A 27999-nucleotide genomic window follows, 5' to 3' on the forward strand; every position below is an offset into this window, starting at 1 on the left:
TTTCTTTTTAGCTGGGTTCAGAGCTATAGGAGAGTGTGGAGGGGGTGGGGGTGGGGCGGTTGCTCAGCTTGCGCTTGAGTGAGAGCCCTTTTTAGCTTGGAAATGTCTCGATTCCACGTACCTTCCACGCTGTGTCCTGTTGTGGGGTTCCTCCGTTCGTCTGGACTTGTTTTTATGTCCCCTTGAGGAGTTTTGTGTGTTTCGGTCAGGAGAGGTTTAGAGCTGCTTCTTACTCTGCCGCCATCTTAACCCGGAACCTCTTTCAACTTCATTTTGAGGCATTTCTTTCAATTATTTCTAGGGGAATCTGGGAGGCAGGTAATTTCCTATATTATTATGCCATCTTCCCACAATCCCTCCTAATGTCTTTAATTGTTCACTTACCCATGTTCACGGAGAGGCTTGGTCTAGTGAAAAGGGCATGTACTTTTTTCACTTGTTGCCTTTTATTCTTTGTTACAAGGGCTGGCTCACTTTAGAGGGGAGGGAGGAGGAGAGACTTGTTCAAAAATAGTAAAAACAAAAAGGATGTGATCATTATTTTAAAATCTCCTGAACATGTCCTGGAAATCCAACAATCTCAGTTCAAGTGTCAGTTGGGCCACAAGATGTGACCTCAGGCAATCTCTTCCCATCTCTATGCCTCAGTTTCCTCATTCATTCATTTGCTTTACAAGATAGCAAAGTCACTGCAGTTTTAAGTTTTACACACGAGAGAAACTAGGGTATGAATTTGTATGCAATGGTTTCACCTCTAGATTCTACTTATTACTCTCTGGAATTTCTAAGGCTCCTCAGCCTTCTCTATCTTGAACATCCCTCCATGAAGCCAGCCCCCTTCTCTTCTTGATGAGTTCTTCTAAGGGCCTCAATTTAAACACACACACACACACACACATTTTGAGATGGGTTCGGAATTAAATTTCTCTAGGCTTAACCTCCCTTGGTCTCGGTTTCCTCATCTATAAAAAAATGAGTGTTGGGACTGGTGTCTAAGTTGCCTTTTTTGCTCGAAACCCATGATCTTATGATTCTATGTGTGACCTTGGGCAAATTGCTTGATCTCTGTGCCTCAGTTTTCTCATCTGTAAAATAGGGAGTTAGAGTCTGAGGTGTTTTCTAGCTCTATGATCCTGATGGATACTATGTGACTATTATATGAGCTTCCAAGCCTGCCTCATGAGTTTATTAAGAAAAAACTGCCTTCATTTAGGTTCAGAGCCTCTCTATGCCCTTCATAAGCCATCTTCGTGAACCCTCGTGATGAGATTTATCTCCTGATGCCCAGCCCTGTGGTGATGAGCCTCTCTGAGCTTAGGCAGGTGACAGAAGTCACATAGCCAGCTGACAAGCCTGTACTCAAAAGTCTGCCCAATTTGGTAATCTGCCAAAGCATATATTCCGCTGGCAGAATCTAGGGTCACCTCTGAATCTACTTATCCATCAGAGTTTTTCTGGAGAATTGGGAGCAAAGTATCAAATATATGAGATATTTTTCTTCAATAGCTTTGGGAAATCCCGGGATGTGAATTCCCTCCATTAGTATAGATCTTAGCCTAGTGATGGCAAACCTATGGCACAGGTGCCAAAGATGGCATGCAGAGTGCTCTCTGTGGGCATATAGCTCCACCCCCCCCCCCCAGTTTGTTACTAGAAAGGCAGAGGGACTCGGGCAGAGCTGCTCCCCTCCCCCTCTCCACTGTGCCTGAGGACATTTTTTTTCACATCCCCCACCCCCTCCTCCCAGCAGCACAGGGGGTAAGGTGGGCAGCTCATGGGTGGCAGAGCTGGAGGGGAGCAGAGCACTCAGACCACTCCCCTCCCCCTCTCTACATTTGCTGAGGACATTCCTCACTTCACCCATCACTCGGCTCGGCAGCCCAATGGGAGCACTTTCTCCCTCCCAATGTGGAGTAAAAGGACATAGGGGCTAGTCAGCATGTGGAGGGGAGGGGCATAGCACATAACCTGGAAGGTGGGGGTGGGGCCCAGCATTCCATTTCTAAAAGGTTCGTCTTCACTGTCCTAAGACTGTCTAAGGTAAGGATTCTTAGTCTGTTGTCTGCTGTAGAACCCTTTGGCTCCTGGTAAAGCCTATGAAATCTTTCTCAGAACATTTATAAATGTATACAGTCAAAGGTTAGTCAAGCTAGGGTAGGCCTTTTTGGCCTTGTACTCCTCTTTGGCACCCTGGCAAAGCCTATGGACACCTTCTCTGAACAATGCTTTTAAATGTATACAATAAAATACAGAGGATTAAAAAGGAAAAGAATTATATAAAAATGGTTGTCGAAACATCTTTTGAAAAACCAAGTTGGGAGCAGCTGGATGGCTCAGTGGAGTAAGAGCCAGGCCTAGAGATTGAGGTCCTGGGTTCCAACCTGGCCTCAGACACTTCCCAGCTGTGTGACCCTGGGCAAGTCACTTAACCCTCACTGCCTAGCCCTTACTGCTCCTCTGCCTTGGAACCAATACACAGTATTGATTCTAACACGGAAGGTAAGGGTTAAAAAAAGAAAGAAAAATAATGTTCATGTAACCCTGGATAAGAAACCCCAACCAGAGATAATTGACAGGCTCTAAGAAGCTGTCCAAGGCAGAGAGATATTATATAACCATGTCGGTGAAGCCATGGCACATGTACCCAGCTGGCCCTTGGGGAGCTGCTCCCGTTCCCCCTTTTCCCAGCACCCCAGGACATTTTTGCATGCCCCACTCCTCTGTCCAGCTGCCCAAAGCAAACACTTCCTCTCTCAACTTTCTCTGGTAATCCAGGGGCTTAGACAACTTGAATTTGCCCTCTGGGCGCTCAAACTGGGAAAAGATTCACCAACCCTGTTATAGAACCTATCCTGGGTCATAAGCTGCTAGTGGGGAAGGTGAGCTTTGAACCCAGGACCTTGACTCAAAAGCCAGTAGTATTCTAGCTACCAAACTATACTGCCTTCAACTAAAAATCAACAATATTTAAGAGCTAATATTATCAATCATGCCATCATTTTACACTGTCAGAGCTAGAACTCCAGAGCTGCTGTAGTCCAACCTTCTTTCTTTAGGGGGGAAACTGAGGTCCAGAGAATTGGAGTGACCCACCCAGGGTCTCACAGCTAATTCCTTCCAGAAGTAGCCCTTGAAGCTGAGTCTCCTTTGGGCTCCCACTATCATCTAATGGCTCCATATCACTTCATCACGTATTTCCTCCCCCTCTCCCTATTACCCAGCAGTTGACACACTACAAAATTCAAAAGATTCTCCTGATCTGCCCAGTACTTATCCAGGTACTCTGGAGACATGTTTAGCTTCTAGGAGAGTGGCCCTAAACAATCACAGCTGTTTCCCAGAGTTCTCCTGGCCCTAAAAATGTCCCCAAACCTAGGGATGAGACAGACACTGCCAAGGGTCTGTTCTACACAGATGGATCCTCTGTTAGGGTTGAGAATTTTCTCTTTGGGGAGAGTTTCAGTTTAAACAGGGTCTTGGACAAAGCGTAGACTTGGAACAAGCTCGGCTTGACCCAGGTGGTGTTTACCTCCACACTGTGTTTTCTCTGCCTAGAAGTGAGGGGCACATTGCCAGGGCCAGAGTGATGACTGCAAGTCCAGGGAAGTTGTAATGGCTCTGGATCTTGGACCTACATCCACAATAATAGATACTGAAGTAACATGGGGAGTATAGCTTATAAGAAACAAAAGACACATATTTCTTTTAAAAAAAACCCTTACCTTCCATCTTAGAATCAATACTGTGTATTGGCTCCAAGGCAGAAGAGTGGTCAGGGCTAGGCAATGGAGGTCAAGTGACTTGCCCAGGGTCACACAGCTGGGAAGTGTCTGAGGTCATATTTGAACTCAGGACGTCCTGGCTCTCTCTCCACTAAGCCACTTAGCTGTCCCACAAAAAGGCACATATTTCCAAGTAATGGTATATGGTGAAAAAAGCTTTGGTCTCAGACCCAGGAAGACCTGGTTGACATTCTGCCTCAGACAGCTGTTATCTGGGCAACTCCAGGGAGGTGACTTCGTTTCTACTGGCCTCAGTTTCCTTCCCTACAAAAAGGGAATAAAACTAGCACCTGCCTCACACAGGCTTCTCTTGAGAAGCAAATAATGTACATAAAGTGTTCTCGGCAAATCCTAAAAGTGCTATCCATCAGCTATGATTGTTTTCATTGCTAACTAAGATCATGCATGGAAAACATTTTGCAAAACTTAAAGTGCTATTTAAGTGTCTTATTATTGGGAATTAATGAGATCATGTGTCTTGCAAAGTACTCTTTATAAACCATAAAACACTATCTGAATGTGAGCTGTTGTTTTCCTTGTTAAAGGAGAGCGGGCATATAAAACACTTTGCGAAACTTCAAAGTGCTGTTGAAGTCTGTTATTATTGATAGTCACGAGATCGTGCAAGTGAACCTTAGAGCGCAAAGCACCCAGACAGACAGACGTGTAATAGGGAGCTATTATCGTTTCACACCTCTCTTCTTCACGTTCCGTGGACCGCAGATAGACAGAGATCAGCCTCAGACAAGTCCCTCTCCTTCTAATATCCTTTTCTGTTTAGTTTGTGGCCAAAGTTCATGGAGTTGGATAAAATGACTGGATCGAGCGAGTGGGGATCAAGCAATCGTATTGGAATGCAGGCTCGTTTTCGGTTGGCTGGCTGAAAATGTCTTCAAGACAACTCCAATGGTAGACAGGGTCAGGGAGGATGTAGCCTTCTTCCTGTCGCCATTGTTGTTGCTATTATTATTACTATCATCGTTATATATGGGCTATACTGTTGCACCTCGCAGGGGAATGAAATACTCTTAATTCCCTCCTCCCAAAGAGCTGAAACTTAATTAAGTTCCCGGACAATCCCGCTGCCAACTTGGCATCTTTGAAAAACAAGCAGGCCAAAAAGTTAATGAGATCATACCAAAGTTTATTGATTACATCAAACGAAAAATTTCAGTAATGAAAAAGACGATTTGCATTCATAAAAAGTAGCATTCACATTCAATCTTTGTTAGAGAAAGCCACCATGTGAATGTATAAAATTGCCTAGGTGGAAAACCCCCCACGATGTTGGGGTCCCACCTTTGCAAGTTGCACAATGCACGAGACTTATACATCAATATACATTACTGGCACAGGAGCAGCGTATTCCACAGCTAAGCACCTTGAGGAGTTTTGCAGTTTTACATCTCGCTGGTGTGAATGTAATTGGTAACGAAGGAACACATGGCCTGCGCTCAGCGTGACCCATCTTCCTACTCTGGAGAACAATCCTGAACAACTTGACATGGAAATTCTATTTCGGATCATTCCAAGTTATGCAAACACAGGGTAACGCGTTCCATCATGCCTTTCCCTTCCTGCCCGCATCACTAAATAGAATGGTTAATGATCTGCAGACTATTGCTTGCAGGACTGGACAGCCTTCTTCCCATTTTGTTGGGGTTTTCCTGGTTCCACTAACCCTCAACACTGACCCTATGCTGGGATCTTTTGACTCAATAATAAAAACTGCAAAAAAGAAATGACAAATGCCTGCTACAGGTACATACAATGGTGGATCCATTGCCATTCCTCAACTATGTGCTGCAAGACAACATGATAAATGCGATGTGCCTCGCACTCATGAATATTGTTTGAATGAATGCGTAACTAGAATCTATGGCAAAACTATGGCTTCCAACTTTCTTTTCTTTACCTTTCAGAACGGGGCTCGAAATTCGTGCTTGAAAGCCCCCAGAAACAAGAGAGATGCATTCTAACTCTGGTGTTTTTTTTTATCACTCTGGTATAAGTTTCTAGAACAATTCTGTTCCTATGCAATCTCTCATTCCCCTCTGTTAGGTGGACTCCATGTCCACAGCTCATATGAAGGTAGACTTGAACTTAAAAGGATGTGTGAGGCTATCTAATCCACATCTGTTACTCCATGAAGAAGTAAACTCGGGATCAGAGAGGGGAAGGACTTGCCCAAGGCCACCCAGACAGTAAGTGGCAGAGTTCAGATTCTAACCCAGGTGTCCTCTTGACTCCAGATCTCTTCTTCATTGTACCCACTTAAAAGGGGGTACCCAACCCCAGAAGATCAAAATCCAGCCCCAAGGAACCGACATTTTCCCTCTGTCTCTACATTCCTGATCCTGTTTGTAGCACATTTTCGGTAGGCGTTGCACTATACCTGACAAAAATACAGAAATGTAATACTGATGAATGAGCACCTAGGAAGATAGGGGGAAATGATCAGTCATGATTGGAAGGGGGTCCAATAACCAAAATTGCACCAGTCCTAGCATTTACAAAAGACTCCATGTAAACACGGACAACAAAAAGGATAGAGGAAACCGTGTTAAATGTATCACTAGAAATTGCACCAATCAGATTTTTAAACCAAGATACAAGACATTACAAAGCAATAATAGGTATGCCAGATGGCGAATCAAACAGAATTGGAAAGTGACATGAAAATATTTCTAAAAGACTGTTTCAATTTAAAAATCAAATGTAATTATCTTTATAAAAATATATATATTACATATATACATATTTGGTTGGTTGGTTGCTTGTTTAAAAACAAAAACAAAGTGTATATAGTTCTCGTTTATTTTCACATTTTCTATGAACTTTTTATGGGGGGCTACATCTTCGATATGGGCCAGTGGAACTGAGGTCTACCATGACTTGAGCCAGATGAGAGAAGGGAGGAAGGCATACTTTCATGGCGACCCTATCACAATCTCACAGGCTGAGCAGCAAAATCGTAGTGTCACACGAATCCCTAGACAGCAGGTTTCTAATCGACATCAGAAACGTTTTTCTTCTTAACATAAAACATACAATGTTATGACTATGTTGGGTTTTTGTGCAAATACAGTTCTCACCCACCTTCCTCTCTTACGTCCATTGAAATGACTTGGGTTCTGTTTGCTTCGAGATGACTTTAGAAGACCTTATGTGATATGGAACAGTGATGGAGAATTTTCAGATCTGATGACCCACTCAGAGAGGCGTCTGATCAGCAGAACATAAAAAGGCAAGGCCCAAGTTTCTCTCTTCTGCAGAATCATCTGCTCCTAACCTTCTCCCCACAGAGGTGTTTGACATATATATTTTTTCCAGCGAGTTTGTCAGAGCGGGACACGATTTGGCATATATGCGCAAACAGAGAACACTTAACAGCTCCCCCGGTACACAGAGGGGGGTTTGCAATCAACACATTTCACGATGAAAAACATTTACTCCAACCTTTTCATATACTACTTTTGGAGGAGTTTGAGGACTTAAATATTTATCTCATTCAGCAGGAAAAAAACAACAACAAAAAAACGAATGATCGAGACAAGCTATTTCTTTTGCCAGGCAAAAAAGTAACGTCAGCAAAATGCATTCATTCCCAATACATGGATCCTACATTACAGCATTTAAATTCCACGTTCTTTAACTCAGTGCTTGAGTTAAGGATTTTGTTTGTTTGTTTGTTTGTTTGTTTGTTTGTTTGAAGCACCCATTTTGTCGTTTGTATTAACGTATATGTTGAATTACAGTCGAATTCTAGCTGATCTTGATGGTATGCATTTCTTACAGTTTTGAGGGTTTGGGCCATTTGGGGCCCAAATTGGGACAATTCAGGGGAACAAGACTGCTTACATAATCGTGTTATCATTTAAGGATTCAAAGTCATTCGGTTCTCAGAGAGCCTTCTTCCGCGTAGGCCCCGGAAGCGCCAACAGGCATGAGTTCGAGTTGTCGCACGTCAAGCATCCTGAGATGATAACATTTTTTTGCAGCAGCCTCTTCCAGTATCTCGTCTTAGACGTAACCATTGCCAATAGTCTTGTAGGACACCAACATAGGCAGCTCCAGATTCGAGGCCTGAAAAATGTTTCAAAAGACACACTTATTTAAAAGGTTCACTTGAACGAACCCGCGTAGCCGACTCAGAGGCACATTGGAAAAGTAAATCAAAGAGAACATTTTGGGAAGAGATTTACGGTACTGCCTTAAGAAAGCGCCAAGGAGAGAAAAATAAAAAGAGGAGAGGAAAAAACAAAGACAATAAGTCCTCTGTCATTCTTTATGTGAGTAACGTCAGACTTACTTTGCTCGTGGGCTGCTCCAGGATTTGCCTAACAATTCTGACCCAAGAAAGGCGGGGTGGATCTGGAGTCAGAGGACCTGGGTTAGAATCCGGGATCTGCCACTTACTATCTGTGTGGGCCTGCGCAAGTCACTTCCCTTGGCTGGGCCTCAGCTTCCTCCTCTGAAAAATGAAGGGTTTGGGATGGGCTGGATGGACTCTGAGGTTCCTTCCAGCTCTAGACCTATGATCCTAGGTGTGACCTTGGCCAAGTCATCTCCCTCCCTGGGCTCCAGTGACCTCCCATGTAAAATGAGGGGCTTGGACTAAATGAGATGACCTTTGAGGTTCCTTTCAGCTCTAGGTCTGGGATCCTAAGGTCTAGATGACCTCTGGGAGACCTATGATCCAATGAACTTCAAATGTTGGGACTGTCATTTAGGAGGAAAGACGAAGACACGGTCAAAGAGGGGAAGGTCAAAGAGCTGGGAAGTGACTGAGATAGCTCTTACACAGAAGGCAGAGATCATCAACTTCGAGTATGCTGGGACCTCAGAGGTCATCTAGTTCAACTGGGTCATTTTACTGAGGAGGAATCTGACGCCCAGTGAAATGACTCACCCAAGATCACACAGAGAATAAACAGCTGAGATGGGATTCAAACCCAAGTGTTCCGACATCAAATCCAGTGCCCTTTCACCACGTTGCCACTCTTTCTAGAGAGCAACCACATTAACTTTTGTGAAAATGAAACCAACCAAATCAACCGAATAACAAACAAATAAAACCATCCATTCACGTTCTTGCAGGATACAAATGGAGGAGTAAAGGGGCTCAGAAGCATCCCAAGCTGGGATACTTATGCAGCCCCAATACCTGACCTGGAAAGTAAGATTCACGAAGCAATATAGGAGGAGACAACCTTAAATAAAAACAATGCAGGACAAATCTATCCCAGAGGGGGAAAAACTACCAACTGCCAATGAGTACCTGTCAGGAGGGCTGGGAAGCCAATTCATTTACTCAGGAAAACTAATCAGTGGCTGAGTCATTCCAAAAAGATAAAGGAGGCCCAGAGCAGCACTTGGACCAGATGAAACTGTCTGCTCCCCCCAATAAAGCAGCAGACGACAGAGATTAATGGACAACAGAGGGCAGACTACCATCTGACTCAAAGGACGAGATTGGTGCGGTGGGAAGAATGCTGGGTCGGGCCTTGGGAGATCTAGGTTTTGGGACGAGCTCTCGCCACTTACTGGTTGCACGACTCGGGCTGAGCCTGTTCTCATAGCTGAGACTCAGTTTCTTCCTCTATAAAATGAAGGGCTTGTTAAGAATGAGAGCAGGAAGGGCCCTTAATCCCATTCCCTAATGCCATCAAGGAGAAAAATGAGGCCCAGAGAGAGGAAGTCACTTGCACAAGGTCATCCAGGTAACACTGTGCGACTTATGGGAGGAAAAGGAATAATGCCTGTGGTATGTTGCGGTTTAGAAAGCACATTCATATTTATGACCAGTAGAGTGTAACCCCATCAAGGAAGGACAGGACCGTTTTTAAAATACTCATTGAATTGAACTGTTAATCTCACGTGATCCCTTTAAGGGCCCAGAGAAGAAACTGAGGCACAAAGGCTGACTCGTCCAAAGTCACATAGCTAAGTAGAGAAGCTGGGTCTTTGAAAGGGGTCTTTTGATCCCCACCTGGTATGCTCCTTTCTACACCCTAAACTCTGAGACTGATTTTCAAATATCATCCTCAAAGTGGTCCTGCAGTTATATTCAAGGAAAAAGAAGCAATAGCCAGATTTAGTTGAAGTGCTATGTACAGATGGCTACCTCCTAAACCTGCCAGTAGTCATTTTCCCAGAGACAAACAGGCAAGGGGAGAACTCAGTAATGAAATGACCTAAGATGGACATGAAGGCATATGAGCATCCCCCAAACCCAAGTCTTTTCCCCAGGGAGTTTATGAACACCAACTCAAAAGATGAGCTTGCAGCAAAGCATCCATTTACTCATTCTGCCCCAATAATATGGGCCAAACCATTCAACCAGATGCCAGATGCTGTCCAATCATTATTGTTTATCCCCAAAATGTTTATCCCGGTAGATTGTTTATCCCAGTATTCTCGTTCCTCTCCCCTGAACAGCAAGGATACTTTTTCACCACAGAGAATCGAAGCTTGAATAAACCTTGATATTAAAAAAGAATCCCAAGCCCCCAAACACCAAAAAATCTAATCTGGCTACATTTTTAGAATGAGTAATTTACAAAGACATTTGACAAACCTTTGGAGACAAGACCAACAGTACACGGAGACAGACACATCCCTAATTCTAACAAGCATGCAATGCTAAAATTAATTTGTTATTCTATAGATGTGATCTTGGAATACTTATTTTTCTACTTTCCAAATCTTCATATAAATGCAAAATTGATGCGTGGACCAACAAAAATGAGGCATGCGCACATTTAATGGTGAAAAGACCACGCCAGATGTGTCTCACTGGTTAAATTGGCTCAAAAGAAGACAAGCTGCATGAGGGGAAGGACTGTCTTAAACAAGAAAACACATCCCCCACCCCTTGTTTCTCCAGCACCAAGGACAGTGCCGAGAGCATAGGAAGTGGATTACTGAATAGTGGATGAATTGCAAATTGCCTTTTGAGCCCTGAACATTCCTCCCCAATGCTTTCCAAGGCTGTATTCACTGTATTCCAAGGCCTACATCTTTACGAGATTCTCAAAGACTACAAAGTGCATCACACTGACAGCAGAAACCAAAAGAGAAACATTTTCATTTTTCCCCCTCTTAATGGGGTTAATGCTTGCCATGAAAAGCCATCCTACTTTTTTAGTATAACGAGGTACCTGTTACAATACATTAGATTCGTCTGAGAATGTTCGTAAAAGGAGAGGTCTGACCGAAGGTCTGGCTGATAATGAATCAGATGCTTTTCTACAGTTCAGGTTTTTCTGTAATGGTGAGGCAAAAATACTTAAAGCATATGAAATTCTTGCAACCTACCTGGTAACACACAGTGAAAGACTTCCAACAAGCACTCCATTTCCCACCAAATACACAAAGGACTAACTAAGCTCAACTATCGTTTTCACAGCTCAACAACTAGAGACTAGTTTGGTTTTTAGAAACCCAACTTGTAAACTGGTTTTAACGCTGAAAGTTGAACTTGGGTGTGTCTGCAAATGGCACTGGCAAAGAACATGGTTACCATATGGTTTTGCTAATAAACCTTATCACCTTTTTCACTGCCATTTAGGACATTTTGCTAGGGCCACGTGGTGTGCTCAAGGTGAAAACCTGGGCAAAGGACGCCATTTTGATAAACAGAGCCTTTCCAGTTCCTGCTTTCTTCATAACTGTCCTCAGAACTACGGTCATCCCCCATATTACAGAGGAAGCAATTGAGGCTCGTGGAGCTGACCTCATTTGCCCAAGGCCAACCTGCAAGTGAATGGCAGAGATGGGACCCACATCCAAATCTTCTGACTCTTTAAGTCCGGCACTCTTCACACTACACAATGTTACCTCTTGAGGGGGAGAAAAAAATTCCGAGCCCTGTTATGTACCTAGCAGCCATTCGAGTGACTTATAGCCCAAGTTCTTGTAAATTGCTTCCTCTCCAGGCTGTCAATTTTAGAAGGTGAAACACATGATCTTTTCAAAGATGACAAAATATACTATGCATCAATAGAGGAGGTGGAAATGAGCCCTAAGGAGTCATTTTTTTCCCCATAAAGAGGACAAAATAAAGATGCAAAGCAAAGCAGAAGGCGAGGCAGTTTGTAGACAGAAAGAAAATAAATCACCTTATTCACTCCAAGAGAAACTGTGATTGCTGGAAGTTTGAGAAAGCATGAAGATAGTAGATGCTCCTGAGGAGGGGAGGCGTTGCGTTACCTTGGTCACAAATGCACAAAGGGTGGGAAGAAAAAGAGAAATGCAGAAACCAAAGAAATGTAAATATGAGACATTTTTCAAAAGCAAATCTGAGAATTTTAAGCCCAACAGGACACATCAGCTTGAAAAAAAAGTTACTTTCATAGCCAAGATAGTGCTGGAAAATGGAAAATGGTTCACTGGCCTTTGGGGATTGGGAGGAAAGTAGGGTGACATTCTTTTCCCCATATCTCCAGCTAAAATTCACCATTCATAGGTGAGGGCTCCCAGAACACTGGGCAGACCCCCTGTAGGGAAATGGACCAGAGTCACCTAGAAAGGTCAGCCATTGAAGGGATGTGATCTCAGTAGTTTGGAAGGGACTTCCAGATCACAGCTATTGAGATCATTGGTATTAGAAGGGAAAATGTGCATTTCTGAATAAAAATCACCTTGCCTTCTAAGTAGACTCTTGTTCAAAATCCACCCATCTAGAGAGAATTTCATTCCCGGTGCTCTGGTTAGGTCACACATCCATAGCCTCTCAAATGATGGATCTACACTGGGCTGCCTCTTCTCTCCACCTGAGCGGCCCCAACATTACAGACCTGCCACTCAGTAATCACCGGTTCAGAGACAGTTAACTGGTTCAGCCTTACTCAAATAAACACAAATGAGACTGATCTCCTCCTGGGCAAACCTAGCAACTTCTGCTTAAGGAGCCATCTCAAGTCAATATGTGTGCCAGCTACAGTGTTCACTAAGGAGCTCTGCAAGAAGTCCTAGTTAAAAAGCCGAGCAACCAATAGCTAGTTTAAACAGTTACATTTTTCTAGGAAAGTATCACAAAAGATGCACATCTGTGGACCCATAGTCCAGGGCTGCAGAACTGGAAAACGGTTCACCTCCTTACTCCACTGGGTCTTAAGATAAGGGAAAATCCTCTCATTTGATTTCTGAGAAAAGTTAGCCTCTTTAACCATTACCCAACAAAGCAAAGAAAATCAGGTCAGTATTTGATTCTAGAAATGGATTCAGACTAACATCATACTGGACCCAAGAGGGACCATTTAGCCCCTCATTTTTCAGAGAGGGAAATGGGGGCACTTATATGGAAAAGTGGCTCATTCAAGGTCACCATGCTAGCAAGTGGCAAAGCCAGGAACTGGACCCAGAAAGACAGTAAAGTGAAAAGAGCCTTGGATTTAGAGTCCAGGGACCTGAGTTCAAAACCCAACCCTGTCACTTACATGGGATTTTGAGCAAAGTATTCAACTTTGGGCTTCATCTATAATAAATAAGGGGGCTGGACTAGATGCTCTCTAAAACTTTCCCCTTCTAAATCTGTGAATCTACAACCAGGTTTTTATTCCAGTGTTTGCTCCAATACACTGAGTGGCTTTTCAGCCATATTTTCCTTGATGTCAAGATGGTCCAGTCAGCCATATTTTCCTCGATGTCAAGATGGTCCAACCCATTTTATTTGCTCAATGGCTAATGAAAGACTAAAGTAAATAAAAATCAGGTACAGAAAGTAATGCCTTCAACCAATATGGCCAGATAATGACACATTTTAAAGCTTTGCTATTTTACACATTAACAAGGCTACACTTCACTCCCTCCTCATATTTCTCCTGGAGAAAAGAGATTCTGTCTCATCACAAATGGTGAAAACACATCAATTTCACACTGAGTAAGCTTGGCAACCTGGGTAACAGACATACTTCACCTTCTCAAAAGCAGCACCTACTTCCTAAATATACTTCCAAAAACCTGACCCTGCCTTTCCTTTCCTGAGCCTCACATGTCACCAAAAATCTCCATGTTGGGGAGGAAGAATAGGACAGACCCTACCAAAAAGCCTAGTCACTGGTCCAGTTCTGGTCATAATCCTCTGCCTGGCCCCTAAAAACTTGCCCATTTCCATTAATAAAAATAAAACCTAGGAATAAGAGAAAAATGAATGCAAAAACCAACTGAGTTAGTATGGTATCACAATTACTTCAGAATGGAAAAAAATTAAAAAATAGGTAAAGAAGGAAATGAATATGGTGGGAAGAGGTGTTACCAACAATCTAGGATTGACTTTGCTGGGGTTAAGTGGAGAGAGGAGGAGTGCATGTACACACGTGTGCAAGTACATGTAGGACTGGGGACAGAAGGGGCAGTGATCAGCCCTTAAAACAATGTTCAATTTCCATGACCCTCTGAAATCACCTGGCACATTTCCACCTTGGCTATTGGCATGGTAAAAGTGTGGCGTGACCACACTGTATGACACTAGGATTAAAATTCACTGAAGATCTCTCTGGGATAAGTGAGTGCTATCGGATGTATTTCGGATGTATTCCCAATGTCTCAGAGCCCAGTACTGATGCTGAGGCTAAAGCAGGGGCTGAATCAGATGAATAAATCTCTTTGGACACCTTAATCCCTCTCAATCTTCCTGTGAAAGGGACTGTCCTTTCTTAGCCCTTCTCCTCCTGTCTGAGGTAATTACCTGACCCACTGCCTTTGCCCTTCAAGGCTGCTAGAATTGGGCAAAAGAAAGAAGAGACTTTCCTGCTGGGGCCTATGCTCCCCTACCAAGGCACTGACTCTGGGTTTATAAGAATGGCCTCTCACTTCTTTCTCTTATGCTGTTTGTGAGACGGGAAATCCAAGGGTTATTGTCCTAACTTTATAAAAGAGGAAGCTGGGATCCAGATGAGAGAAGTGACTTGTTAAATGCAGGCCAAGCTCATAATTCCAAAGTGGGTCAAATTGTACTATATGGATGCCTATGTTTAAAAAAATAGCAAAAAGTTTATGCAAAACTCCCTTCTTACTCTTGGTCTTCCACTTTCTGTGTTATAGACATCTAGGCCTGGAAAAATTCCAGAGTATTTTATTGATGATTCAAAGTCCTAACTGATGATAAACAATGTCAGCTACTGTGGGTATAGCTTTTTGGAGGTCTAGCCACCACAGTTTTTAAGGCTCTACTATTGAAACCTTGCCCATTTGAAGCATCATTTCCACTTCCTAATAAAAAGAAAATCCAACTGGCAGAGGTATTTGGAAGACCCTCCCTTGAGTTAGTGAGACCTGGGTTTAAGTCCTTCCTCTGATTCATATCAGCTGTGTGACTCTGGGCAAGTCACTTAACCTCTTATTACTCCAGGGGACCCTAACTCAGAGATCTGTCAAACTGTTCCATATAATGATGAATTTGTATCATTGTGGAAGGAGTTTCTATACTGGGAGTCTCCACACACTGATGAAACCATAGTTTTGAAGAAGAGTGGGAGAGAGAAAGAGAAGGAGGACTTCTGTAGTATTGATGGAGGAAGAGAGCTTCTCTTTTAGGTCTCATCTCTTTAGTTTACATATGAGAGAACTAAAGCCAGGTGAGGGAGAGGGCATGGCCTGATATCCATTTCTAAGAAACAGCAAGGTGGGGGCTCCTACTTTGATCTCCTGATTCCTGAAGACAGTGTTCTTTCCATTGCCCCACGGCGACCTCCTTTGACAAGGGGGACCAAATGCCAATATCAATTTCCAGGTACATCACGAAGGAAGTTGCTTCCAACCTATGACATGATCTAGGTTGAATGGCTGAGGACAGATGGTTTTCCAAATTCACTTTCATACAATACAACCACACCCCACACATACCCTCCACCCCACTGGCATCCCCATGTAACCTGACAAGGTGGGGAAACCTGCGAATTCAGCTGTCAGATCAGCCTCTTCCTGAACACTGAGACATAATGGTTCACGGCAGTGTGTTTTTCCTTTTAACACAACTGAGTGTGTACTATAATGAGCCACACACTCTCAGCCTCTCCTGAACTGTTTCAGAACCATTTTTTGATAAGTGTCCCACACTAAGCATCTTGAAATTAAGGCCAGTTCTATATTGGTTGCTGACAGCTGCAGCTTTAACCCAAAAGTGGGCATCACTCACTTGGTCTCTCCTAAGTGTCAAAGATATTCAGAGCATCAGAACTAGAAAAGACTCAAGCAATCGTCTAGTGCAACTCCTTCATTTGGTAGGTAGAGTCAGGCACTTGCCAAATATCACATGGCTTCTGAGTAAGCATCTCAAAAGTAGCTTCCCATGTCCAGATGGGCATGCTATCATGCAAAGCCTTGGCTCTGTGTATAAAGAAACTACATGAACTTCTAATAGGTTGCGGAGGTAGGGAGCAGGAGTTACCTTGCTATATTGGTCCAATATATTTCTCTCACTGACCCTTCAGTCTCAAAAGAACAGGTCATACCAGAATACCATCTGTGGTGCTTTTTCCAAATGCAGGTCACCAAGGGAAATCATTACCTGCCCCCTTGGAGTAAGCCGTACTTACCTCCCCCTTGCCTTTCATTTCTGATGCCTGTTCCAGAAGCATGCGGTCTTTGGTGGGTAGCCCCTACCCTCCAGTCTATCTCTTCTAGGTGAGATGGGGATCTACCAAAATTCCTCAGGCTTTCCTTCTAGGTTTTGCTGAACCCAAAGGACTTGCCATCACCAATTCACTTGGGGAAAGACTGACACATTTAACCCCCCTCCCTTTCCCAAGGAGATGAGAAAGGAGGAATGGGCAGCGTGGAGCCAAGGGAAAATTGGAGCTGAAAGAGGCCGCAATGAGTAACCCACTGTTCTTGGGGAGGGGGTGCTGAGAGAGGGGAAGGTCAGATTCCTGGAAAGAATTCTGGGCAACATTCAGAAGGACTCTATCACCAGCTCCCAAATCCACCCTCACACCTCCAAACACACACACACACACATTAGCCATGGGAGAAAACATCTATGAAAACTAGTATGCTCATAGTCCAGAAAACCTGCCTCTCTGCCTCTGTATTTCTTTTTTTAAATTTCTTCTTCTTTTAAAAATTTTTTTTCCATGGTTACATGATTCTTGTTGTCTCCCTCCTCTCTTCCCTCCCCCCTCCCAACTACCTCTGTACTTCTTTATAAAGATGCTATCGACCTGCTAAAGCCCTGAAGACTGTCAATGCCAAGTGGGGATGAAGCGGGGTGAAGTGGGGGAGAGGGAATCTGAGGGCCCTGGGGAAGACGATGGATGTAATGCGCACAGTAACTCTCTGAACCCATGCCAACTCCCACCCCACTTAGAGCTACCCCTCAAAGAGGACACCAAACAAGCAAGCTGTTAACTGGAATTTTTATTGCTGTGAGAATACACAGCGGTAGAGGCACTAGGTGGTCATTGGCACTGACATCCTCGAAGGCTGCAGCTGTGACTGGATGGCCGGATACTCCAAACATCTCAGGTAAGTGTTGTGGCAGATCCTCAGAGAGAATCTTAAACTTATCAGCATATGCCCCAAACTCTATTCACATTCTTGTACAACTCCAGCCACTGCTTTGAGTCGAGAGGCCCAAATCGCTGGAAAAGTTGGTGCTCAAGACAGGCTGTAAAATTGGTGGGGAGAGCATAATGGGTAGGGGAGCCCCTGTAAAAGACATAAGCCTGCCATCTACAAAGGTCTGATGCAAGGATGAGAAACTGGAGAAGTAGCTAGGCATAAATCCTGGGGTTCAGAGCTGCCTCAACTATAGTATCATCTAGATACATAGGAAATAGGGCTGAACGTTATATTATTCAGAGTACCTGGGAACTCACTCACTGTCAGGCCTCCCTGGAGGGGAGAAATGAAGACTACGGCTTCCTGGAGCAGGGTGGTCTAACCAGGGCTAAGTAGAGCTATATATCTGCAAGATCCCATTCCCTGCCCTACCAGCCCCCAATTCCCACTGCTTGGATCTTGCAATCCTTCTGACTAGCCTGTCTATAGGGAAGCTCCTGCCATGACCAGAAGGCCCTTTACCCTGAAAAGCTGACTCGGACGACTGCTGGAACAGAGGAGCCTGTGCTACCCAGAGAGCTCGAATCCCAATCAGAAAACGGGGTTCACGGTGAGCCAGGCTTCAGCGAGAAAGAAAGGAGGCTCACGATCCCAGCAAATCCAGTACCCTCTGCCTCTGCATTACTTACTGACTCTGGGTAGGTTCAGAGCCATACGGGCCTGAGATAGGGAGGGAGGAGCGAAGGAAAGGAGAAGGGAAAATTCTACTTTTCTCTCCTCTTTTAACAGTCAAATCTATGCCTTAGCAAAGGGTCTTGGACAAAGCATGACGACTGCGGTCTCTCCTTCGTGATGCTCCCTCTGCTGGTGGGTCAGAGTGGAGCTCAACAGCATTATAATTTGGACAGAAGTCTAAGGCCAGCCTGGGTCACCCAGTCACTTGGCAGGAGCTCAACTAAGAGTCTTACGTGGGGAAGGCGGAGCTTCCTATGGACTCCTAATGATGATGTGCCTGAGGTTGTGGCCCTGGTGGCATCCCTGAAGTCGGTCTGTTCCGGGACTTAGCTACTGACAAAGATGTGTGTAATAAGGGAGTTGGAGTAGAGCTGGGCACATACACTTTGGATCTGTGTGGAGGGAGCCAAGGGCTCTGGCCCTTGGCTAAAGGGCATGCATGAGTAGAGGCTCACAGTCAGTCCCTTGGTCCATGGAAATGCCCCCCTTTACCTTCTTCCACCTGCCCACCTCCTGCTACCAGAAGGACCAAGGAACCAACTAGGAGTCTGGTTGTGGACAGACACCATTTGGCAAGGGTTCAGAACAGAAGACCTTCCTTGTAGAGCCAAAGTGAAGTGGCTACTTCTAGGACCACTGGACAGCACTCCATCCCAACTCCTTACCACAGTCTTTGGTTGAAGCTGTGCAAGAAATACCCAAGCCTAGAGGCTCCTTAGTACAAGGATGGGCAAACTAATCTGCAGGCCAAATCTAGCCCACCAACTGTGAGCTAAGAATGGCTTTTAGATTTGTAAATAAAACTTCATTGTATTGGCCTCCAGGCTCTAGTTTGCTGATCCATGGTTTGGTGAACAATACTTTTGTGACATTGAGGGGTACATAAAGACTCCCTGTCACTGCCCTCACCTCAGGCCACTGCCTTATCTGGGGTTTCAAACATGGCTGACTTGGGATTTAACCTAAATAGCAATAATTTCAGGCTCTATATTAATGTCCCTGGGTTGTCCCCTCCAGTGATGAAGATTGTGCCCGTTCTCCATCTTGGAATGGGGCCTTTGATTCAATATTGCAAACACTTGCCTTGGAAGGGAGGTCCTGAGTTGCTGTGACCCCGCTCCCTTTGTATATTCATCACCTGGTGACCAACCTCTGGGTGATGAGCCACTCTATACTGGAGCAAGACTGGTCCTCCCTGTGGTGTCCAACACAGAGTCAGTCTCCAAGCTCCTCCCTGGAGCCTTTCTAGCTTGCTATGGACCTTTCAGAACTTCAAGAATCCCGGACCACCTCCATACTCCAAAGAATCCCAGGATGGGGAGAAAGAGGTGCCGTGGGCACCCACCTACTCACCCTCCTTTCCCCATCACTGAGAGAGTCTAAATGCTTTTATGTTTTCTCTTTTCTACCTTCTTTCCCAGGAAAAGGAGAAGGGGCAGTACTACTGGGTCCCCATAAGGGTTCCTTGACTGGACTTTTAAGGAGTTCAGCATCTCAAAGCCCATTCTGTCATTGAGACACTGGATAGAAAGATTAAAGCATCTAGAGGAGTCCTCTCTCAAATGGGGGCAGGGGTGGGGGAAGAGAGAAAGAGGGGGTTTGTTAATCTAGTCAAATGAATGCCCTATGGAAAAGTCAGAGCCCATTACAAGTGAAGAACTCTATACCTTCTTCAAGAGCTGTGCCATGCTGTTTGCCTGCATAGACAATGCCCAAATATATCATGGAAAGGGATGTCTGAGCTATCTATAGCTTAGAAGGATGGATGTGCTCAGGTTTAAAGAACATAAGGAAGGACACGAGGGGTTCTTTTCAAAGGCTCAACTTTCCTTATAGTGATTTTGAGATTATAGTCCTGGATGGGAGATATGGTGACTGCACACTCTATCTTACCTAGCCCAGGGGCATAATAGAAATTTGGGAGTATTGGCCAAAAGTGGGCAACCTGAACCAGATCAAAAGATAATTTGGAAATTGTCTGACAAAAAAATAAAAACATGACATAGATAATGTTAATTTGAGCTTTTCTAAGTCAATATGGACCCTGAAGGGATCAATTTCTACTTGAGTTTGACATCCTTGCCACAGAATACTCAACATATTAAGAAAGAAAGAGCCACTGGAGTCACCCCATTTAAAACTGTAAGTCTAACAACAACAACAGCAAAATTTCAAAAGTTTTGATCTGGACATATTTTTCAATTCACCTTATTTCCCAACACTTAGTACAGTGCCTAGTACATAGTATAGGCACTTGAACAATGTTTACTAATTGATTGATTGATTTCTTCACACAACCCCCCCCCATTCCCCATGAATTCTTCTGGAAGGAGAACCAGAGAGAAAGAGAGGAGGAATAATCTTTACTAGCGGGCAACTGATCAGTAAGTAAAATCAATTGTTAAACCTCACTGCTTCATCCTAGAGCCTAAGAACCAAAATGGAAGGAGGTTTTTTAAAAAAAAATTACAAAAAAAGAGGAGGAGAACATGGACCATCGGGACCCTTGAGAAACTAACATACTGCCCCCACCCAATAATGCTACCACCTGTGCACACATAAAGGACTGATTAAAAGAAAGAGTGCCCAAAGTCAATGCATGTTGACTTCAGACACTGAGCCATTTGTCAGCATTCCTGCTAGCTACAACCACCCCTGGTTTTACCTTTTCAGACCTTGGACAGAACATCATGTTGCTTAAGGCCCCATTTCCCCAGTAGAGGCTTTTCTACCTATATCTAAATGATCACCAAAACAACCAATCAATTTATAGCAATTCATTTTGAAGGAAAAAAATTCACTCTCACCCAGTTTGGTGGCTGATTAGTCAATTTGGTTATATGGACCCATGTGGTCACAGTTTAAAGACTGCTTTGTCATTATATTCCCTTTGCTCTAGTTGCTTTCAATACACCAGAAACTGGGTGTTAGGGGGTCTGACTAATAAGATGAGGTCCTATAGATATAGATCTGCCATGTTTAATGAAGCTCTTCATCAAAAAGGGCAAGGGCTCAAATCTTCTATGCTAGCCTTGTTTACTTTTTCCTTTCTCGACACTTTCCTGAGATATTCAGAAAAGATGACAGACAACACAGGACCAAGTGATTAGGCTGACAGAGGGCAATGACATTTCCTGGGCCTCAAGACAGTTGAAGCTGCTCAAAGAGACAACATAAAAAATTTGTGCTTGACGCAAATATGTTGAAGAAAGCCATGTTGCCCAATCGATCACCAGAGAGTCAGCCTTCAGTTCCAAAGAACCCAAGGGGCAACTGTCTATCGGGTGAGAGCCATAAGGGCAAATCTAGGTGTCAAGTTAAGGCTTCACCTTCAGACATGGAAGAGGTCCTAGGCTCCAGAGATTGTGCAAGTCTATCATAGAAAAATGTTAACGTGGCTACTTACCACCTGGCCAGGCAAAGCAACCCAGTTTTAACGATACTCGTTAATGCAGAGGTGGCAATCAAGTAATGGGCCTGTAGAGAGGGGTTTAACATGCAGAAATAGATGCAATTCTACAACTCTAGATTCTACAGCCACTCCTGGCAGAGAGAGGCTTTCCTCAGAAATAAGTGTATAAATTAGGTTCAGGCCTTACCTTGGGAGTCCTTCTTCTGACATTTTTAACTACTATCATAAGAATCTCAGGGAAAAGGCCGACAAATATCAGAAGAATTACTGCCAGCCATGTCGATACAGAAGTTACCATGTGGGCAAATACAAAATACATCCTTTGCTGCCTGAGAAAAGGCCTGGAGTGAAAAAAGAATAAAGAGAATGGAACAGATGTTATTTCTTGAGACGTTAGGAATAAAAATGTCAGGGAAACAAATTTAATAAAAATCTCAACTATGCACACTAATATAAATACTTGTCCATAGAACCCACCACTCCTTGCCCATCTTGGCAAAAGGAAAAAGAGAAAAAAATCATAAACAAAATAAAACACAATTGTCAAATATTTGATAAGAAAGGAGATGATGGCAAAAGACTCCTGAGTTGAAAGAAGCAGGTCCTCCACTTTGCAGTTGCCAAGTAGTCAATGTTCCTTAGCATTGGAGAACACAAGGCTTCAAGGAATTTATTTCATGAGAAATTCAGATAAAGTTTTGCAAGTACAGGGATTGCATGTGCCCTTACTGCTTTTATTAATATTCATATGGCCTGGAGCCTCACCTTCAAAAATGTAAAATCCATCTTTTAGCAAGAGAGTGGGACATGACCACCAAGAATGTCAGGGCTTCTAGTATGTCAACTCATAATCTCTTCCAAACTGCAAGTATCCATCAGGCACCCTAATAAGCCCTGGCCTAGTGCAGTATCCTATGTGTAGTGGGTATATTGCTGATACCAAACATTCATATTCAGAAAATCTGGAGGCCCTTAATAGCTTTGGCAGAGTTTATCCCTCTCAGGTAAAGGTCCAAAGTTAGCCACCAAATGATTATCAGGCACCTATCTTGCCATGTACCTGTAATGATTAACTGTGGCGGCAGAAAGGGATGTGAACATGTATCCCAATCCTTTCACTGGAGAGCTGGGGGATGATGAACAAAGAATACTGCATACAGGTTCAGATGTAATTGCCATATTGGTTTGTTTTAGTTAATTATTTTACTTTGTAACAAAGAAAGGATTCATGGATGCAAGGATGTTGAGAGAAGACAACAGGAAATATAGGATTGGAGCTAATAGTATCAAGAAAAATCTATCATTGAAACTTAAAACTTTAATACCAATAACAATATGGCAATCTCCCAAATCGAAGACATATTAGACTTGGTTCTGCAGCCTGTAGGTAGAATATTATATGTTCATAGATCTATATAATCCCCCTTGCTGTGATTAGACTAAATCTACACTGCCCATCTTTAGATTTAATCACAAAAGGTGAAAACATCTCCATTTTGGGTGGTCTGTAACCCACATGTGTTAGAGTAACAAATCAGAATTTACTGACTGTCTCATGGGCAGTCCTAAGAAAAGCATCAGTTGTGATTGGACACGTAAATTCTAAGAGGAGGCCACAGGAAGTGACGCAAAAGAGGCCCCTTTAAAAAGAGACCTCAGTCAGCTGAGCTCGTTCTGCTGGTTTGTGAATGGGACCTGAAGGAGCTCTTCTGGTTCGTGACTGGACTTCCACATGGTGAGTGTTAAGACTGAATCTTCCTGAACTTCTCTTAAGGAACTTCCCTTTCAAAGAGACTCTGTGACTGAAGCTTTTGCTTCATTCACCTCCGGGCCTCTGGCCGGATTTTCCTCAGCTAAGGGTTAATTAGATCTACCTGGATTAACTAGGGGATCGGAGCAAATTACCTACTGTGTTAGATTCTTATTTCCTTATTTCTTCTTCCTCTTCTCATTTGTAAATAAATTTCCATAAAAGTCATTTTAACTTGAGGTTACTCTTTAATTGGGGACTGATAATTGTTCAATCCCCTGGCGACCTAACCTTTTAATATATTCAACCCCAAACCCCTTTTTCCCCCTTACATAGCTCTTTCCCCACCTTATCCCATATTAGATTATAAGCTCTTTAAGGGAAAAAACATGTATCATATATTTCTTTGTTACCCAAGCCCTTAGTGTGTTCTAGATGCTTAATAAATAAATATTTTCTGGATGGATGAATGGATTGATGGATAAATAGATGTATGGGTGGATGGAAAATAATAACCATAGGCCCAAACATATGTGGCCATTAATAATTCAGAAAAATGTACTTTTTCACTTTCTTCATCTTTCTTGTTTGTGTGTTATATGTGCTTTCTTTTCAGTATGACTAATACAGTAATGTGTTTTGCATGACTTCACATGCATAATCAATATTATATTACTTGCCTTCTAGGTGGGGAGAGGGATAGGAGAGAATTTGGAACTCTTGGAATTTTTTTAAAGTTTTTAAAATTGTTAATGTATTATTTAAAAACACATAAAAATCTATTTTTAAAAACAATGAAGAAAAATGGTAAAGAAGGCAATGTAAGAAAAAAGTTTGTCACCCATGAAGCTAACAGTAATTCTCACACTATGGGTAAAGATTAGTCTGCCAAAAAAGCCTTCCTAAAGACCACCAGGAGATGGATAATTGGAAATGTTTTCAGGTGGCTGTCAAGACAGGAAGAATCTCATGAAGGAAAAGCTCAACAATCATATCTATATTAATAGAAAAAACCATCAGGGAAACAGAATTCCCATTACCAAGAAGCACAAAGTAAAGCTGAGTTATTCTATATAGCTACTCCTCTCAGCATAAATCCAACAATCCATTTCTTATTGGCCAAAGAAAAACTATTAGGTCATAAAAGTATTAAATACACAACTGGATTTGAACTGGAGACATGCTTATAGTTTAGGCTCATTTCAGGGTCATGAAGAGATTATATGGACCTCTGTGATATTGCTACTCAGCTAAAAGCCATCAGGTAGGAAGAGGTTACTCCTTCCCTACACTTCCCTTCTATTTAGTACTGTTTCTCAGTTTATTTTTATCTTAAAAGGGCTGTCACCATGGATCTCTGGATGGCTCAGTTTACCCTGACTTTTGAGAAACCCCAGTAGTAAGCACACCTATTCTGATTTGAATGTTAAGCACCTTTTTGTTTTGGAGGCTTCTCTATTGGATAAAAGTTTCCTCTCTGGAAGCCCAGCTCCTGAGTTTGCCCCTTGTCTTTAATTCGTTACAACTGATCATTCTCTAATGCTGTAGCTGCTGAATGTTAGGAGGTCTACACGCCTGTTTGTGGTTAATCTTTGTAAGCTTCCCAAAAGGGTATAAGAGACTCTCAGGTTCCGTATCTCTTTGGAGTTGGCGTCTAGTATGGTGTCTTCTCCCAGGGATTCAGTTCCCAGAGTCTCAGAGCCTTTGGTTCTGTATGGAATTTGTTTATGTCTCTGTGTGGTGGCCAGATTAATGGGCCTTTTTTCAACTAAAGAGTGGGTTTTCTAACTACTTGGGAAGTTTTGTATTTATTTCCAAGTCATCAGGGCCTAGGGTGAGAAAATAGGAAGCCAAGAGGGTTGCTGTCAAATGGAAGTAGCCTCCAGTGGAGGGCCCCCAGGGTCCTATTTCTATCCTGTTCACCATTTTTGTTGTGTTTTTCTTTTTTGGTAATTAGTGACTTGGATAGAGGTACAGCTGACGTGCATAGTAAATCTGGGGGATAACTTGAAGCTGTAAAGAATAGCTTATAGACCTGTTAATAGAATCAGGACTACAAAAATCCTCCATCAATTTTTAATGGGCTGAATTAAAGAATACAAAATGTAACCAGGGTAAATGTAAAGTCCCACAAACTGGAGTTCAAAAATTCTAAATAAACAAATTAATTAATTAAAAAAAGTCAATTGTACAATAAATAGAGGAAACTGGGCTATTTGGGCAGAGTGGGAAGAAGACCTTGTGGATTTAGTGAACGCAGAGCTTAATATTAGTCACTTCACAAGCTCAAAGCCCAAATTGAGTCAGATGAGGGACACTGCCAGACCTTTGCAGAACACATTTACAGTATCAACTTCAGTTCTGAGCTCCCCATTTCAAGAAGGACATTGACAACCTGGAACATATTTAAGAGGTCAACTGGGATGGGGGGGTAGGGGGTGGAGGAGAGATGACCTGAAGAACATAATCATACAAGGACTGGTTGAGGTAACTAGGCAGGTATCTAGTCTGAAAGGGAAATTATAGTAGATCTCTTCAAGTCTTTGAAGGGTTGTCATATGAAAGGCATATTATTCTTGTTCTGCTTGGCCCCAGAGGGTAGAACAAGGAAACGGTGAGCAGTAATTATAAGGCAGGAAGCATGGGCTTGTAAGTAGCTGCAGCACTGGATTTGGGTTCAAGTGCATTTAACCTCTTTCGGCCTCAGTTTCCTTATTTGAAGATACAGGCAGGGGTTGGGCTCCTCTAAGGTCCCTTCTAGTTCTGAATCACTGAGAACAAGACTGGGACTTCCAAAGAAATGAAAAACTTCCTGTCAATGAAAGTCATCCCAAAATGGAACGGACTGTTTCATTAGATACTAAGTTCTCCATCATTAAAAGTCTCTAGGTGATGGGTAAATGATCATTGCACAAGTATGCTCTAGTAGACACTGGACTAGATGACCTGTCAGGTCAGTCCAACCCAGAAAGCTAAGATCCTAAGCTATGTAAAGATAAAAGAAAAATATCGGGAGTTATCTTTATGTTCAAGGCCTCAACATGACTCCCTCTTCCTCAGAAGTCAGTATCAAGGGCTAGACCCATTGGCCTGCAGATTAATGACTCTTAGGCAACAGATTTTCCAGAGCCACTGGTCAGTCCCGTCACTTTGTTGTTATTCACACAGCACCTGAACTCAGACATGTGTATACTTCGGAGACATCTAAAGGGCCCAGTGGTTAAGAATGTTGGAGGCAGGAAGACCTGAGTTCAAATTCTGCCTGACAGTAGCTGCAAGACCATGGGCAAATCTATCTATCTCTATCTGCCTTGGTTTCCTCATCTGTAAAATGGGGATAATAATGTAGCCCGAACCTCCCAGGGTTGTTGTAAGGATCAGATGAGACATAAAAAAGTGCCCTGCAAATCTTAAAGTAATTGATAGTTCTATGGACAAAGACACATAGAAAAACATTCATATTTTTCCTCCTTGGTATAGATCAGAAAATCACAGAGTCAACGGGGAACTTAGAGATTGTCTAGCCCAGTGGTTCCCAAACTTTTTTGGCCTACCGCCCCCCCCCTTTCCAGAAAAAAATATTACTTAGCCCCCTGGAAATTATTTTTTTTTAATTTTAATAGCAATTAATAGGAAAGATAAATGCCCCTGTGGCCATCACCACCTTCCTGGATCGCTGCAGCACCCACCAGGGGGCGGTGACACCCACTTTGGGAATCACTGGTCTAGACTTTTTGTGATTTAAAAAAATGGAGGCAGCTGGGTGGGTCTCATTAGACTTAAATTTTCCTATGTGGCTGATTAGGCTCTTTTGAGCATTTATGGATTCTATCCAGGAGACTCTGCAGTGTTCCTGGCCTTGATGCAAACAAAGTAGATGAAGAATGTATATTGTGCGGTCAATGACATACAGTTGGACGCGCAATGCATAGAGCTCATCCATCAAGGGATATATCTCGGACAAACACTGCAAATAGACATTTGAGACGGGTTCAGAATTAAACAGGGGGGAGGAAAATGGAGAGAACTGCCTTTAGAAAACTGCAGAGTTCTTTTAATGACCCTAAACTTCTCCTTGAAGGAGACACCAGTATTCTTCTGATGTATAACCCAAGACAAGTCACTTACAACTCCTCAGTGGTTTTCTCCATTTAAGGAAGGTGCCCAGTGGGGCCATCTTTTCATTCCCCATTACACTCTTTCAGACTTCTCCATTGTGTCCTTGCCAGGTACCTTTCCTTCCTTTCCCCCCAATCCTTCTAGCTTCCATTTGAGTACTGTCTTCACTTAGACTGGAAGCTATTTGAGGCAGAGACAGTCTTTCTTTTTTGTATTTTTATTCCCAACACTTAGTACATTGCTTGGCATGTAGTAGGTACTGAACAAATGTTTATTGATTGAGTGATCCTGGTGGCTCTTTAAGATTTTAACTTGCAGAGAAGGTGCCAAACCACACTGGTAGAGAGAGTTTCCATCCCTGGAAGTTCCTTATGGCATTATAATCACAAGTCCTATCTCTATCCCTATCCCTGCTCTTCTAGGAATGAACACTATGATTGCTTAAAAATTAAAAAATGAGAACTGCTGAGAGGGAAATAAAGACACACATGGTGGGGATGAGCTGGCAGTTAACACACTGAAGGTGGGAAATTAGGATGGAGAACCAGGGGGAAGAATGGCATCAAAGGAATGAGAGACTGGGCAAATCACCTCTCTTGGCCTTAGTTTCCTCATCTGTAAAATGAGTGGAGGGATGAATGAGATGGTCTCTGAGATCTCTTCCAACACTAGACCAATTACCCAATGATAACTAA

At 43.1% G+C, this 27999-nt stretch overlaps 2 protein-coding genes across 2 annotated transcripts in view; both read right to left on the reverse strand.

The window, feature by feature from the left end:
- MCF2 (MCF.2 cell line derived transforming sequence) overlaps positions 1–16366 on the reverse strand; it is a 188765-nt gene extending 172399 nt beyond the window's left edge. The window contains exon 1 of the mRNA XM_044682701.1: positions 16325–16366. Coding sequence (XP_044538636.1) covers positions 16325–16366 — 42 coding nt within the window. The remainder of the gene's footprint in view (positions 1–16324) is intronic.
- Positions 16345–27999, reverse strand: part of ATP11C (ATPase phospholipid transporting 11C) — a 136971-nt gene continuing 125316 nt past the window's right edge. The window contains exons 28-29 of the mRNA XM_044682702.1: positions 21623–21776; positions 16345–17394 (exon numbers count right to left, since the gene is read on the reverse strand). Of these exons, the coding sequence (XP_044538637.1) occupies positions 17317–17394; positions 21623–21776 (232 nt within the window). The 3' untranslated portion in view covers positions 16345–17316. The remainder of the gene's footprint in view (positions 17395–21622; positions 21777–27999) is intronic.

Source organism: Gracilinanus agilis, chromosome X (assembly GCF_016433145.1).
Source record: "Gracilinanus agilis isolate LMUSP501 chromosome X, AgileGrace, whole genome shotgun sequence".
Classification (NCBI taxonomy): domain Eukaryota; kingdom Metazoa; phylum Chordata; class Mammalia; order Didelphimorphia; family Didelphidae; genus Gracilinanus; species Gracilinanus agilis.